Source organism: Ranitomeya imitator, chromosome 2 (genome assembly GCF_032444005.1).
Source record: "Ranitomeya imitator isolate aRanImi1 chromosome 2, aRanImi1.pri, whole genome shotgun sequence".
Taxonomy (NCBI): Eukaryota; Metazoa; Chordata; class Amphibia; order Anura; family Dendrobatidae; genus Ranitomeya; species Ranitomeya imitator.
Window position 1 is genome coordinate 184814119 of NC_091283.1, and position 15989 is coordinate 184830107.

Below are 15989 nucleotides of genomic sequence, written 5' to 3' on the forward strand. Positions count from 1 at the left end.
GGCGTTTTCCAGTTTCAGATAGATAAAATGCATTGACTGACGGAAGAAATTATGAAGTTTAGAAGGAACTAAATAAATGTTTCTCCTGGCTGAAGTTGAGACTAAACTATGCTTTACTCCTCCTCCTCCGGTCCAACACTGCAGCATTATTGTCTGCAACACTGACGTGTAACTAGCGAAGCCGCTTGGTTCCACTGATGAAACAGCTCGCAGCAGCAATACCATACACAGCCTGTGGACAGGGGAGGCGCTGTTTTGGGAATTTGCAGCCATGTTTTTCTTTTGTAATCCTGTATAACGCCTTTAAGGCATCAGTGGGGGACCAAGCATTTGTACAGCCACTGTTAGTAGATATGACACATTAAATATTATATTAAAGACAATAAACACGTTTTAACTCCACATATTTATTTTCTATAACTATTTCTCTATAAAAGACCGATAAGTGGACCCAGGTGTGAGCTCCCGGCCGTAACAGCAGCTCGGCACTCTCTCGTATTCACTGTGAACTCTGCAGCACAATCCCTGAGGACATCATCATCATCAGCAATAACAACTTGTCCCCGCCCATCACATCGTTTGCGTTCCAAACCTCCGTCTCACAACAAGCGGCAAACGGACGACTCGGATTTTTAATTTCTATTGGTCAAAACTGGTCCTAGGCGTGGTTCTCGTTAAATTTCCTGCAAGGTGATTGGTTTAGCCAGCGGGGTGGGACTTGGGAGGAAGTGGCTGCTGCTCACGTGATCCTTGCTCGTATTGGGCGGGAGATGCAGCAAGGCCGGAGCCTCCGACGTCACGTTCGTTGGTCACGTGCTGTGTTGTTGACGTGACGTGGCGCCCCGTGACTGGCGCAGAGGTGACAGGGGCGGTGACGTCACGCGGTGACAGTTCTCGTGGTGGCATCGGGGGGGACAAGTTTTTGAGGGGGTCCCTGTGTGGTGAGTTTGCCGTATCGGGGAGAAAGGGACGGGGGGCGCTAATAACGTCGTCAGTGTGACGGAGCGCGTTTCTGTGTCGTGTGTGGTGCTTTTATACTGTGCACTGCGGCTGTATTGAGCGGTTGCTTGGGGACTTGTGTATAAGGCGTTTATGTTTTGACCTGAGCTAAAATCATCCACAAAAATGTAGAGTAGAAATCCTCTGGGAGGCTTTACTTCTTAAGTGTCAAAGTTATGAGTCATACATGCGATATTTTCCTGATGTATGCAATATATACACCATACATGCAATATGTACCTCCTACATGTGATATTTGCCTCACTATATGCAATATATACCCCATACATGTGATATTTGCCTTACTATATGCAATATATACCCCATACATGTGATATTTGCCTCACTATATGCAATATATACCCCATACATGTGATAATTTGCCTCATTCATGCAATGGTTATCTCATACATGTGATATTTACCTCATACATGCCATATTTACCTCACTACATGCAATATTTACCTTACTGCATGCAATATTTACCGCATACATGCAATATTTGTCTCCCTACATGTGATATGTACTTAATGCATGCATCATTTGTCTCCCTACATACTTTATATTCACCATGCATGCAATATTTGCCTCCCTGCATGTGATATGTACTTAATGCATGCATCATTTGTCTCCCTACATGCTTTATATTCACCATGCATGCAATATTTCTCTCCCTACATGTGATATGTACTTAATGCATGCATCATTTGTCTTCTTACATGCTTTATATTCACAATGCATGCAATATTTGCCTCCCTACATGTGATAATTACCTCATGCATGCATTATTTCATTATTTGCCTCCCTACATGCAATATTTTCCTCCCTATATTCAATATTTGTCTCAATAAATGTGATATTTACCCCATACATGTAATATTTGCCTATCTACATACAATATTCACCTCACATATGCAATATTAGCCCATACATTCAATATTTACCCCCTGCATGCAATATTTGCCACCCTACATGCAATATATACCTCACTAAGTGTGGTTTTTAACCCAATACATTCAATATTTGCCTCCCTACATGCAATATTTACCCTATACATGCAATATTTGCCTCCCTACGTGCAATATTTACCCCATACATGCAATATTTGCCACCCTACACGCAATATTTACCCAATACATGCAAAATTTGTCTCAATAAATGTGATATTTACCTCATGCATGCAATATTTGTCTCCAAACATGCCATATTTACCTCAAGCATGCAATATTTACCCCATACATACAATATTTGCCTCCCTACATTCAATATTTACCCTATACATTCAATATTTGCCTCCTTGCATGCAATACTTACCCCATACATGCAATATTTGTCTCAATAAATGTGATATTTACCTCATACATGCAATATTTGTCTCCCTACATGCAATGTTTACTTCATACATGCAATATTTGTCTCAGTGAATGCGATATTTACCGCATGCATGCAATATTTGTTTCCCTGCATGCGATATTTACCTCATGCAGCAATATTTAAACCCTGTACATGCAATATCTTCCTCATGCATGCAATATTTGTCTCCCTTCATGCAATATTTGCCTCCTACATGCAATATTTACATCTTGCATGCAATAGTTGCCTCCCTGCCTGCAATATTTGTCTCTCTACATGCAATATTTACGTCTTGCATGCAATATTTGCCTCCCTACATGCAATATTTACCTCATACGTGCAATATTTGTCTCCTTATATGCAATGTTTACCTCATATGTGCAATATTTTCCTCCTTACATGCAATATTTACCGCATACATGCAATATTTGTCTCAATGAATGGGATATTTACCTCTTACATGCAATATTTGTCTCCGTATATGCAATTTTTACCTCATGCGTGCAATATTTTCTCCGTACATGCAATATTTACATCATGCATACAATAGTTATCTCCGTACATACGGTATTTACCTCATGCATGCAATATTTACCTCATGCATGCAATATTTGCCTCCCTACATGCAATATTTGCCTCCCTACATGCAATATTTGCCTCCCTACATGCAATATTTGCCTCCCTACATGCAATATTTGCCTCCCTACATGCAATATTTGCCTCCCTACATGCAATATTTGTCTCCTTACATGCAATATTTACCTCATATGTGGAATATTTGCCTCCCTACATGCAATATTTACCCCATACATGCAGTATTTGTCTCAATAAATGTGATATTTACCTCTTTCATGCAATATTTGTCTCCCTACATGCAATATTTACCTCATACATGCAATATTTGCCTCCCTACATGCAATATTTACATCTTGCATGCAATATTTGCCTCCCTACATGCAATATTTACCTCATACGTGCAATATTTACCTCATACGTGCAATATTTGTCTCCTTACATGCAATATTTACCTCATACATGCATTATTTGCCTCCCTACATGCAATATTTACCCCATACATGCAGTATTTGTCTCAATAAATGTGATATTTACCTCTTTCATGCAATATTTGTCTCCCTACATGCAATATTTACCTCATACATGCATTATTTGCCTCCCTACATGCAATATTTACGTCTTGCATGCAATATTTGCCTCCCTACATGCAATATTTACCTCATACGTGCAATGTGTCTCCCTACATGCAATATTTACCCCATACATGCAGTGTTTGTCACAATAAATGTGATATTTACCTCTTTCATGCAATATTTGTTTCCCTACATACAATATTTACCTCATGCATGCAATATTTGTCTCCGTACATGCGATATTTACATCATGCATGCAATAGTTGTCTCTTACATGCAATATTTACCTCATAAATGCATTATTTGCCTCCCTACATGCAATATTTACCCCATACATGCAATATTTGTCTCAATAAATGTGATATTTACCTCATACATGCAATATTTGTCTCCCTACATGCAATGTTTACTTCATACATGCAATATTTGTCTCAGTGAATGCGATATTTACCTCATGCATGCAATATTTGTTTCCCTGCATGCGATATTTACCTCATGCAGCAATATTTAAACCCTGTACATGCAATATCTTCCTCATGCATGCAATATTTGTCTCCCTTCATGCAATATTTGCCTCCTACATGCAATATTTACATCTTGCATGCAATAGTTGCCTCCCTGCTTGCAATATTTGTCTCTCTACATGCAATATTTACGTCTTGCATGCAATATTTGCCTCCCTACATGCAATATTTACCTCATACGTGCAATATTTGTCTCCTTACATGCAATGTTTACCTCATATTTGCAATATTTTCCTCCTTACATGCAATATTTACCGCATACATGCAATATTTGTCTCAATGAATGGGATATTTACCTCTTACATGCAATATTTGTCTCCGTATATGCAATTTTTACCTCATGCGTGCAATATTTTCTCCGTACATGCAATATTTACATCATGCATACAATAGTTATCTCCGTACATACGGTATTTACCTCATGCATGCAATATTTACCTCATGCATTCAATATTTGCCTCCCTACATGCAATATTTGTCTCCTTACATGCAATATTTACCTCATGTGGAATATTTGCCTCCCTACATGCAATATTTACCCCATACATGCAGTATTTGTCTCAATAAATGTGATATTTACCTCTTTCATGCAATATTTGTCTCCCTACATGCAATATTTACCTCATACATGCAATATTTGCCTCCCTACATGCAATATTTACATCTTGCATGCAATATTTGCCTCCCTACATGCAATATTTACCTCATACGTGCAATATTTGTCTCCTTACATGCAATATTTACCTCATATGTGCAATATTTGCCTCCCTACATGCAATATTTACCCCATACATGCAGTATTTGTCTCAATAAATGTGATATTTACCTCTTTCATGCAATATTTGTCTCCCTACATGCAATATTTACCTCATACATGCAATATTTGCCTCCCTACATGCAATATTTACGTCTTGCATGCAATATTTGCCTCCCTACATGCAATATTTACCTCATACGTGCAATGTGTCTCCCTACATGCAATATTTACCTCATATGTGCAATATTTGCCTCCCTACATGCAATATTTACCCCATACATGCAGTGTTTGTCACAATAAATGTGATATTTACCTCTTTCATGCAATATTTGTTTCCCTACATACAATATTTACCTTATGCATGCAATATTTGTCTCCGTACATGCGATATTTACATCATGCAATATTTACCTCATAAATGCAATATTTGCCTCACTACATGCAATATTTACCTCATGCAATATTTACCTCATAAATGCAATATTTGTCTCCTTACATGCAAAATTTGCCTCCCTACATGCAATATTTACCTCATGAATGCAATATTTGCCTCCCTACATGCGATATTTACCTCACACATGCAATATTTGCCTCCATACATGCGATATTTACCTCATGCATGCAATATTTGTTTCCCTGCATGCAATATTTACCTCATGCATGCAATGTTTACCGTCTTACATGCAATATTTACCTCATGCATGCAATAGTTGTCTCTGTACGTGCAATATTTACCTCATACGAGCAATATTTTCCTCCCTTCATGCAATATTTACCCCATACATGCAATATTTGTCTCAATAAAAGTGATATTTGCCTCATGCATGCAATATTTGTCTCCCTACATGCGATATTTAACTCACGCATTCAATATTTGTCACCCTACATGCGATATTTACGTCATGCATGCAATATTTGCCTCCCTACATGCAATATTTAACACATACATGCAATATTTCTCTCAATAAATATTTGTGTCTGCACATGCAATATTTGTCTCCCTACACACAATATTTACATCATGCATGCAATGTTTCTCTGTACATGCTGTATTTACAGCATGCATGCATGCAATATTTGTCTCCCTACATGCAATATTTGTCTCCGTACATATGGTATTTAGGTCATGCATGCAATATTTGTCTCCCCACATGCAATATTTACCTAATGCATGCAATATTAGTGTCCGTACATGTGATATTTACCTCATGCATTCAATATTGGTCTCCGTACAGGTGATATTTACGTCATTCATGCATTAGTTGCTTCCCTACATGCAATATTTACCCCATAATGCAATATTTGTCTCAGTAAATGTGATATGTGTCTGTCTGTACATGCAATATTTACATCATGCATGCAATATTTGTCTCTGCACATGCTGTATTTACGCCATGCATGCAATATTTGTCTCATACGTGCAATATTTTCCTCCCTTCATGCAATATTTACCCCATACATGCAATATTTGTCTCAATAAAAGTGATATTTGCCTCATGCATGCAATATTTGTCTCCCTACATGCGATATTTAACTCATGCATTCAATATTTGTCACCCTACATGCAATGTTTACGTCATGCATGCAATATTTGCCTCCCTACATGCAATATTTAACCCATACATGCAATATTTCTCTCAAATATTTGTGTCTGCACATGCAATGTTTGTCTCCCTACATGCGATATTTACCTCATGCATGCAATGTTTGTCTCCCTACATGCGATGTTTACCTCATGCATGCAATATTTGTCTCCCTACATGCTTTATATTCCCCATACATGCATTATTTGCCTCCCTGCATGCAATATTTATCCCATACGTGCAATATATGTCTCAATAGATGTGATATTTACCTCATACTTGAAATATTTACCTCATGAGGCTCATTGATATCAAACGTAGGACTCGTACATGTAATATGTTCCCCATAAATTTAATACTGACCACAGTAGTATTACATTTAGGGTTTATACATCTAATATTTGCCACATAACTATCAAATACCTATGTAACATCGTTGTTACACGCGCTATAACAGACTTGTGCTCTATATGAGGTTGTGTTTTTCTGTGCTGCGTTATTTACCAATTCTACCTTACGGCCTTTGAGGTATTGGTGCAGCGCTGCCATTTTTCTCAACTGGGTAAGCTCCAAATATCTCCATAGGGTTACATTAGTCAGACAAGAGTGCCCTTTTAATTCTTGACCACTTGACTAACTGTAAGTATACCGCAAAAAGCAAACGGGATAGCTTATTGATGGTTGGGGGTCCAATGATTGAATGAAGCAGAGGTGCACATACTCCACCTCCGCTCCTGTAATTGTATATAGGACTGGTGGAAATAGCGGGGCGCTGTATTCAGCTTCCTCCGGCAGTTCTATAGACAATTATTAGGCATCTGTCACACCAATGGGCGAATATGCTCGGATAAGTATCTTATTCAAGCATGCTCGGGAGTATCTTGGGCGTACTTGTATATTATGTTCGAGTCCCTGCGGCTGCATGATTTGTGGCTGTTGGGCAGCCTGAACACATGAGGATTCCCTGACAAACAGGCAATCCTGGCATGTGTTCAGGCTGTCTAACAGCTGCAAATCATGCAGCCGCTGGAACTCTAACATGTTATTCGAGAACGTCCAAGATACTTGGATACAATATTATCCGAGCACATTCGCTCATCACTAGTCACAGCCTCTGTTTACCCTATATGCCAGTACTGGCATATACAATACATTGAACAGATGCTATAACAAGTAAAATAAAGATGATATGTAAGTTGGTGTGTTAGGCTTCTTTCACACTAGCGTCGGAATCTCCCCGTCGCAATGCGTCGGGGAGAGATTCCGACGCTAGCGTTTGCTGCATTGCACAATGGGTGCAGCGGATGCATTTTTCCGGCGCATCCGCTGCCCCATTGTAAGGTGCGGGGAGGAGGGGGTGGAGTTCCGGCCGCGCATGCGCGGTCGGAAAAAGCGGTCCGTCAGGAGAAAAAAACGTTACATGTAGCGTTTTTTTCTCCCGACGGTCCGCAAAAGCACGACGCATCCGTCGCTCGACGGATGCGACGTGTGGCAATCCGTCGCAAATGCGTCGTCAATGCAAGTCTATGGGGAAAAAACGCATCCTGCAAGCACTTTTGCAGGATGCGTTTTTTCTGCAAAACGACGCATTGTGACGGATTGCAGAAAACGCTAGTGTGAAAGTAGCCTTAGGGTATATGGACATCTCTCAGTTTGCAGTCTGTGTTGCTCTGATCACTGGGGTCCTGCTCTTGGCAAACTGCTGTTTTTGCTGAAGGGATCTGTGGCCAGCCAGACATTTCACATTCAATGGCTGCCAAAGTGGGATCTGTGCACCCACGAGGCGGACAATCTGCTATGGAGATGAGTGGAGTGCACCAGAAATGGGTATCGCTCATTGATGGTAGTCCCTAGTTAACGGGGACAGGCAATATGGCAACCTGTGACCAGCAGCACGGTCTATAACGCCATTTAGTGAAGGCCTTGTAATACTAATACTTTAGAATATACTATTAAAATTACATGATGTATGTACGATTGCAGGGTCACCGCCTATTACAAGAATGAGGGTTGTCTGTCCGTACGTAAGTGGAGGTGTAGTACTCGTACATGACGTCGGCTCCCATAAGTAGTGAAAAGCCATGCACGCATCCTGCTGCTCGCTCCCTCATTCTTGTGATCGGTGGAGAATCCTAGCAGTCGGTCCACGCCTGGTACGTGAATCATGAACCTTGACACGTGGACGTGTTGAATTAGGTCTAAGGCCGGCTGCAGACGACTCTATAAAAATTGTCCGCTTTTCGTTCAGAAAAAAGTACGTTTTTTTTTTTAATGTCCTTGTACGATCCGTTTTCATACATCTATATTAAAACATACACGATCAAATACCGTTTTGAAGGTTGATAATAGAAATATATCCATAAAAATTGTTTCAGATTTTTTTTAATGCACCCATAGACTTGCATGGGTGAGTCTTGAAAGAAAGTAGTGCATGCTGCAATTTTTTTTTCTCTTACGAACTATTGGACTGAGAGAAAGATCGTTCATCTGAACAGCCCTATTTTATAACATCGGTCAGTGTTGTGTCCTATAAAAAAATCAAACAACACGTCTGATTTAGGCTACGTTCACATTAGCGTTGTGCGGGGCAGCGTCGGGCGCAGCCGCGGCGACGCATGCGTCATGGGCCCCTATATTTAACATGGGGGGGGCGCATGGACATGCGTTGTCTTGCGTTTTGTGACGCATGCATCATTTTGGCGCAACTGTTTTGGCGCAGAGGACGCTGCATGATGCAGTTTTTTCTGCACCAAAAATCATGCAAAAATGAACGCATGCGTCACAAAAAGCTGCGCTGTGCATGCGTTTTTGCATGCGTTGTGCATTGCGTCGCCGACGCTGCCCCGCACAACGCTAATGTGAACGTAGCCTTATAGACTCATCTGCATGAGCCCTAAAACTGGGAGACTGGGAATACCTGCTCCTTGGCATTGTTCTTGCATGTAATACCTTGTACACAGACGACTGCATATAGACATCCTGATGAAACTCAACATTATAACTGAAGGGCTCATGTATACAGGCTTTTATTTGGTTGTTTTATGGTTGTCATAGTACAAATAAACTTCTATGGGGGCTTTTCTACCTCTGTACCTCTTCTATCAGAGGCCCACCCATCTTCACTGTGGGAAAATAATTGAGGATGCAAATAATTGATAAGATACTTTACAGCATGTTAAGCTCTTGATATTAAATACTGCTTTGCATTTGATTATCAGATGATCGGCCATGTGGAGGATTGGTAAAATACTATCGATTCTTTAAAGTTTCTGCACCATGAGCTGTCCAGAGAAGAGTGGGGAGTGCTCTCCTCCACCAGCTAAACAGAGAAAAGTTTTGGACACTGAGGAAAAAAACAATGGAGTTCTTGATCTTCCAGATAGTCGTCAGGAAGTTGAGGCTGCTCAGACATTATGGGAGATGACCAACTGGAGGGAGAATGCAGAAGATAAGGAGCAGACAGGAAATGTTATTCCACACACTCCAGAAAATGGCGCAGTAGAAGACACACATGCAAGGCTACCTGTGTGTACACCCGAAAGGGGGGATACAGGAGAAAGCGCAACAGGAACCCCTCACATCCCTGAAGGTGGTGAAACCGGAGAGAAGAAAACACCACCATCAAAGCAAGAGTCATTAAGAAGGGATGGATCAGGGAATGGAGATTCAGATGATCAGCGAAGAAGATGTGCCCCACCGAGCCTAGAGATAGCAGACACAGAAGAGCCCGCTGTCTTGTCACCCCTTTCCTCGGATTCAGAAACGGGTGACCGTCGATCTTGCAGCGAGGGTGATTGCTGTATTGTTTCTGTTGGCACCCAGGCTACTGGCAGTGATCGCTCCCTGCAGGCTCTCGAGTCAGTGCAGCAGGAGCTAAGGTCGGTGAATGAACGGGCCGACCGTGCTCTGCTGCAACTGAAACGAAGGTACGGACAGCTCAGAAAACCACACATCCAGAAACGCAATGCCATCATACGCACCATCCCAGGTTTTTGGGTCACTGCTGTATCCTATAACAAATTTGTTACTCTTTTTATGACATTTTATTTTTCCTCTTCCGTTCTCTGTGAAGACAGTAAGAAGTATTTACCGTATGTAAAAATCATGCACTACAAACTATATTGTTTTACAGTAGTGTTCAAAATAATTGCAGTGTGTTCAAAAACATGAGTTAATCACAAAATCTTTATACTAGTTTTTATTTCCATGCTTTGGGAACATTGCACACTGTTTTCTAATTCAAAACATGAAGAGAAATGTATATAACGTTGAACTACTTTACAGAAAATAACAAAAAATGAACATTGGGCTGTTCTAAAAACTAGCAGTGTCTGCATTTGTCTTTACACACTCGCAGTATGTACTGTTTTTTTGTGGATTTAGCATTCCTGTGAATAACTAAACTAATATTTAGTTGTATACCCACAGGTTTTTCTCTTACCCCATGACGGCACTAACGAGAGGGATCCGCCCTCAGGGACAGGAAACCCACAGGTTAAAAAGGCGGGACCTCTCCTCCACCTCAGTTCGGTTTCCTGTTCCCGACGGGGATCCCACAACTCACCATCCAGGAGTCCAGGGACCATCGGGCCGAGTTCAGGCAGCGGGGGGCCCTGCCACGGTCTCAGGTGGATTCCTCCCTGAAGGCGCGTTCCGGGGTCGGCAGGCCTCGTGGATATGCGCGGAGGGGAGGCAGTGAAGAGGGTATGGCCGGTCTCGATAATCCTGACCACAGACGCAAGCCCTTGGGGGTGGGGGGCCCACCTAAACAGGCAAATTGCCCAAGGTCCTTGGTCAGTAGAAGAAAAAGACCTTACTTCAAACATGAAGGAGCTTTTAGCAGTTCAGTACGCCATCAATCATTTTTTAACTTCCCTCCGTTCCCACCACGTGAGAGTACTGACGGACAACAGGGTGGTAGTAGCATATTTAAACCATCAGGGAGGGACGAGGTCTCAATCCCTAATGAAAGTGACAAATTTCATCATGTCACAAGCAGAAGCCAACTTGTCCTCCCTGACAGCCCTTCACATAAAAGGGTCAGAAAATCAAACTGCAGATTTTCTAAGCAGAACCCAATTAAAACGGGGAATGGGAGTTAAATACAAGTATATTCAAACGCATAGTGGATCTTTGGGGGGCCCCGGATATAGATCTATTTGCAAACAATCAAAATCGGAAAACGGAGGCCTTCTGCTCGATAGATCCTCGGGGGAGTCCAGTGGCTATAGACGCGTTGTTAATTCCATGGAAATTCCATCTAGCTTATGTATTTCCTCCGATAGCTCTAATTCCCTTAGTCTTGAAGAAAATCAGGGAAGACAGAGCCAAAGTGATACTGATAGCTCCGTTCTGGCCGAAAAGAGTATGGTTCCCATGGCTACGCCTAATGTCCATAGCGGATCCATGGGTACTCCCAGATATCCCAGACCTTCTGCATCAAGGGCCAGTGAATCACCCTCAAATAAAAAGTTTGCACATGACGGCCTGGCTTTTGAAAGGGAACTATTAACAAAAAGGGGGTTTTCTTCAAATCTAATTTCTACCCTGCTGGCCAATAGAAAACCTATAACTACCAGAGCCTACGGCAAAGTCTGGAAAAAGTTCCTCTCCACGTCAGGAGTTATCCTATCAAATCAGATGCCAATTCAGGAAATCTTAGAATTTCTTCAAAAAGGTTTAGAGAAAGGCCTAGCAACAAATACTCTGAAGGTTCAGATTGCAGCATTGGGTGCCCTTTACAACCAGGATTTGGCGGGGAATCACTGGGTAAAAAGATTTATTAGAGCATCTACTAGGTCCAGACCAGTTATACATCTCACCGCTCCTCCCTGGGACCTGAACCTAGTCCTTTCAGCACTAACTAAAGCGCCGTTCGAACCTTTATCTCAGGCTTCACTAAAAATAATATCTTGGAAAACCTGTTTATTGGTGGCCCTAACCTCAGCTCGCAGGATTAGTGATCTGCAGGCCTTATCAGCCTACCCACCTCTAAGGGTACCGTCACACTATACGATTTACCTGCGATATGACCTGGCCGTGATCGTAGGTAAATCGTAGTGTGGTCGCTGGGGAGCTGTCACACAGACCGCTCTCCAGCGACCAAGATGCCGAGGTCCCTGGGTAACCAGGGTAAACATCGGGTAACTAAGCGCAGGACCGCGCTTAGTTACCCGATGTTTACCCTGGTTACAAGCGTTAAACTAAAAAAAAACAAACAGCACATACTTACATTCTGGTGTCCGTCAGGTCCCTTGCAGTCTCTGCTTCCCGTACTCACTGACTGCCGGCCGTAAAGTGAAAGTGAAAGCACAGCCGCTGTGCTCTGCTTTCACTTTACGGCCGGCAGTCACAGTGCTGGAAGCAGACTGCAAGGGACCTGACGGACACCAGAATGTAAGTATGTGCTGTTTGTTTTTTTTTAGTTTAACGCTTGTAACCAGGGTAAACATCGGGTAACTAAGCGCGGTCCTGCGCTTAGTTACCCGATGTTTACCCTGGTTACAAGCGAACGCATCGCTAGATCGCATCGCTAGATCGGTGTCACACACACCGATCTAGCGATGACAGCGGGAGATCCAGCGATGAAAGAAAGTTCTAAACGATCTGCTACGACGTACGATTCTCAGCAGGATCCCTGATCGCTGCTGCGTGTCAGACACAGCGATATCGTAACGATATCGCTGGAACGTCACGAATCGTACCGTCGTAGCGATCGAAATGTTATAGTGTGACGGTACCCTAACACAAATATTAGATGACAGAGTAATCCTCAAAACTGACCCTTCTTACCTTCCCAAAGTGGCGTCAAAATTCCACAGATCTCAAGAGATAGCGTTACCATCTTTTTGCCCCAATCCAAAAAACAAAAAAGAGGAGGCTCTACACACTCTAGATGTAAAGAGATGTCTAACACACTATCTATCAGCCACAAGGGAGTGTAGTAAAGGGAGGGCTCTGTTTGTCTGCTTTCAGGGACCAAATAAGGGTCACAAGGCATCGAAAGCCACGTTGGCGAGGTGGGTAAGAGATGCCATCAAGATGTCACATACCTCTTCCGGAGAACAAGCTCCGGACACAATTAAGGCTCATTCAACCAGGTCGGTGGCAACCTCTTGGGCTGAACGTGGTGGAGCATCAATAGATCAAATATGTAGAGCAGCCACTTGGTCTTCCCCCTCTACATTCTTCAAGCACTATCAGCTTAATCTATCTTCTCCCTCAGACTTAACTTTTGGTAGGAGAGTTCTTGAGGCAGTAGTCCCACCCTAAAATTTTTCATTCTTTGAAATTCTCTCGTTAGTGCCGTCATGGGGTAAGAGAATATCGTAGTTACTTACCGATAACGGTATTTCTCTGAACCCATGACGGCACCTGTATATTCCCTCCCTTCACGTATGGGTGTCCACACTACTTATAAATTAAGTCACGAGGTGTGCATAAAAAAAAAAAAAAAATGTGTGTGTGTATATATATATATATATATATATATATATATATATATATATATATATATATATATATATATATATATATATATATAGAGGAGCTTATATAAGTTATACAGTTATATTTTGTTGTGTAAAAATAACCAATTAAGTTACAGCAGAAATTCCCTGCAAGGCTCTGTAAACCAACTGAGGTGGAGGAGAGGTCCCGCCTTTTTAACCTGTGGGTTTCCTGTCCCTGAGGGCGGATCCCTCTCGTTAGTGCCGTCATGGGTTCAGAGAAATACCGTTATCGGTAAGTAACTACGATATTAGAACTGCTTCACATCTATGTTGAGTCAACCAAGTTCTGGCCCCTCTCAACTGGTCTTCCAGCCCAGGTTGCTTATATCCCCCAATGTTTTGTCATTTGTTGGCTTTGGCTCAGAAACTGCATTTTTAATGCAATGTTCTATCTGATTAAGGTCCAAGGATTTTGCTGGCCACTCCATAACCTCAATTTTCTTGGACTGGAACTAAGATTTTGCTTGTTTACTGGTATGTTTAGAGTCGTTGTCTTGTTGAAACACCCATTTCAACGGCATATTCCCTTCAGCGTAAGGCAACATGACCTCTTCGGCTATGTGCACACGTTAGAAAAGAGGTGCAGAATTTTCTGCACAAAATTCGCATCTCCTGGCAGAATCCGCAGCTGCGGATTTGCTGCGGTTTTTATGCGGTATAAGTGCGTTTTTTTGTGCGGAATTGATGCAGATTTTGTGCGGATTTTCTGCAGTTTTTACCAGTGCGGATTTCTATAAATGGAGGGGTGCAAAAACGCTGCAGATCCGCACAAAAGAAGTGACATGCACTTCTTTGAAATCTGCAGCGTTTTTGCACGGATTTTTCTGCACCATGTGCACAGCTTTTTTTTTTCACATTGATTTACATTGTAATGTAAATCACAGTGCAGATCTGCAGCGTTTCCGTGCGGAAAAAAACGCCGCAGATCTGCACTAAATCTGCATCGTGTGCACACAGCCTTCAAGTATTTTAACCCCTTAATGACAGCCAATACGTCTTTTAACTGACCTCACATATAAGAGAATAGCCTCCCCATACAGGTGACAATACAGTAGCTGTCAGCTCTCCACTATAGCTGACAACTTTCTGCATCAGCCACGATCAGTGTTTGCACTGTCCAAATCTGTTTAACCCCTTAGATGCTGCTGTAAATAGTGACTACATCATTATATATGGTTAACAGAGTGAGGGGGCTTCCTCTTTATCCCAATTGGTGCCCTCAGAACATGATTGTGTGGTCCTGATGTTTGCTATGGCAATTTATGACCAAATAGGTGCCTTAGTGTCTGCCGGCTGTAGTAATCTGTTCAGAAGTTAGAGGCATTTAGGTGGTAAAAATACACATTTTCATTTCTCTCATACCACTTTGCATTAATTCCTGTAAAGCACCTGAAGGGTTAATAAACTACCTGACAGCAGTTTTCGATATGTCAGGGGGTGCTGTTTTTAAAATGGTATCACGATTGGGGGTTTCCCAATCCCCAAAAATGAGACCCCTAAAGTCATTTCAAACATGGATAAGTCCACAAAAAAATAAATTTAGTAAATTTATTGAAAAAATGAAAAATTGCTGCTACATTTTTAAACCTCCTAAAATGCTAAAAAAAAAATAAAATAACATTTTACAAATGATGCTGATGTAAAGCAGACATGTGGGAAATGTTATTTATTAATGTTTTTGTGTGTTATGATTATCTGGATTAAAGGGATAATCATTCAAAGTTGGAAAATTGCTAATTTTTTAACATTTTTCTCAAATTTTTGATATTTTTTATAAATAAACACAAAACATGTTGACCTAAATTTACCATTATCATAAAGTATAATGTGTCACGAAAAAACAGTCTCAAAATTACTGGGATTTGTTGAAGCGTTCCAGAGTTATTACCACATAAAGTGACACTGGTCAGATTTCAAAAATTTCGCTCCGTCACTAAGGGGTTAATATATGTAGACTGGTCCATGATCCCTGGTATGCGGTAAATACAAGTGCTTTTCACAAAATTAGAATATCCTCAAAAAGTTAATTTATGTTAGTTCTTCAATACAAAAAGTGAAACTCATATATAGAGTCATTACAGACAGAGTGATCTATTTCAGGTGTTTATTTTTGT

General features: G+C 41.4%; 1 protein-coding gene across 1 annotated transcript in view; it reads left to right on the forward strand.

Annotated features, from left to right (window-relative positions):
* The first annotated feature begins 855 nt into the window (after positions 1-855).
* Positions 856-15989, forward strand: part of LOC138662519 (putative testis-specific Y-encoded-like protein 3) — a 39703-nt gene continuing 24569 nt past the window's right edge. The window contains exons 1-2 of the mRNA XM_069748251.1: positions 856-941; positions 9583-10369. Of these exons, the coding sequence (XP_069604352.1) occupies positions 9641-10369 (729 nt within the window). The 5' untranslated portion in view covers positions 856-941; positions 9583-9640. The remainder of the gene's footprint in view (positions 942-9582; positions 10370-15989) is intronic.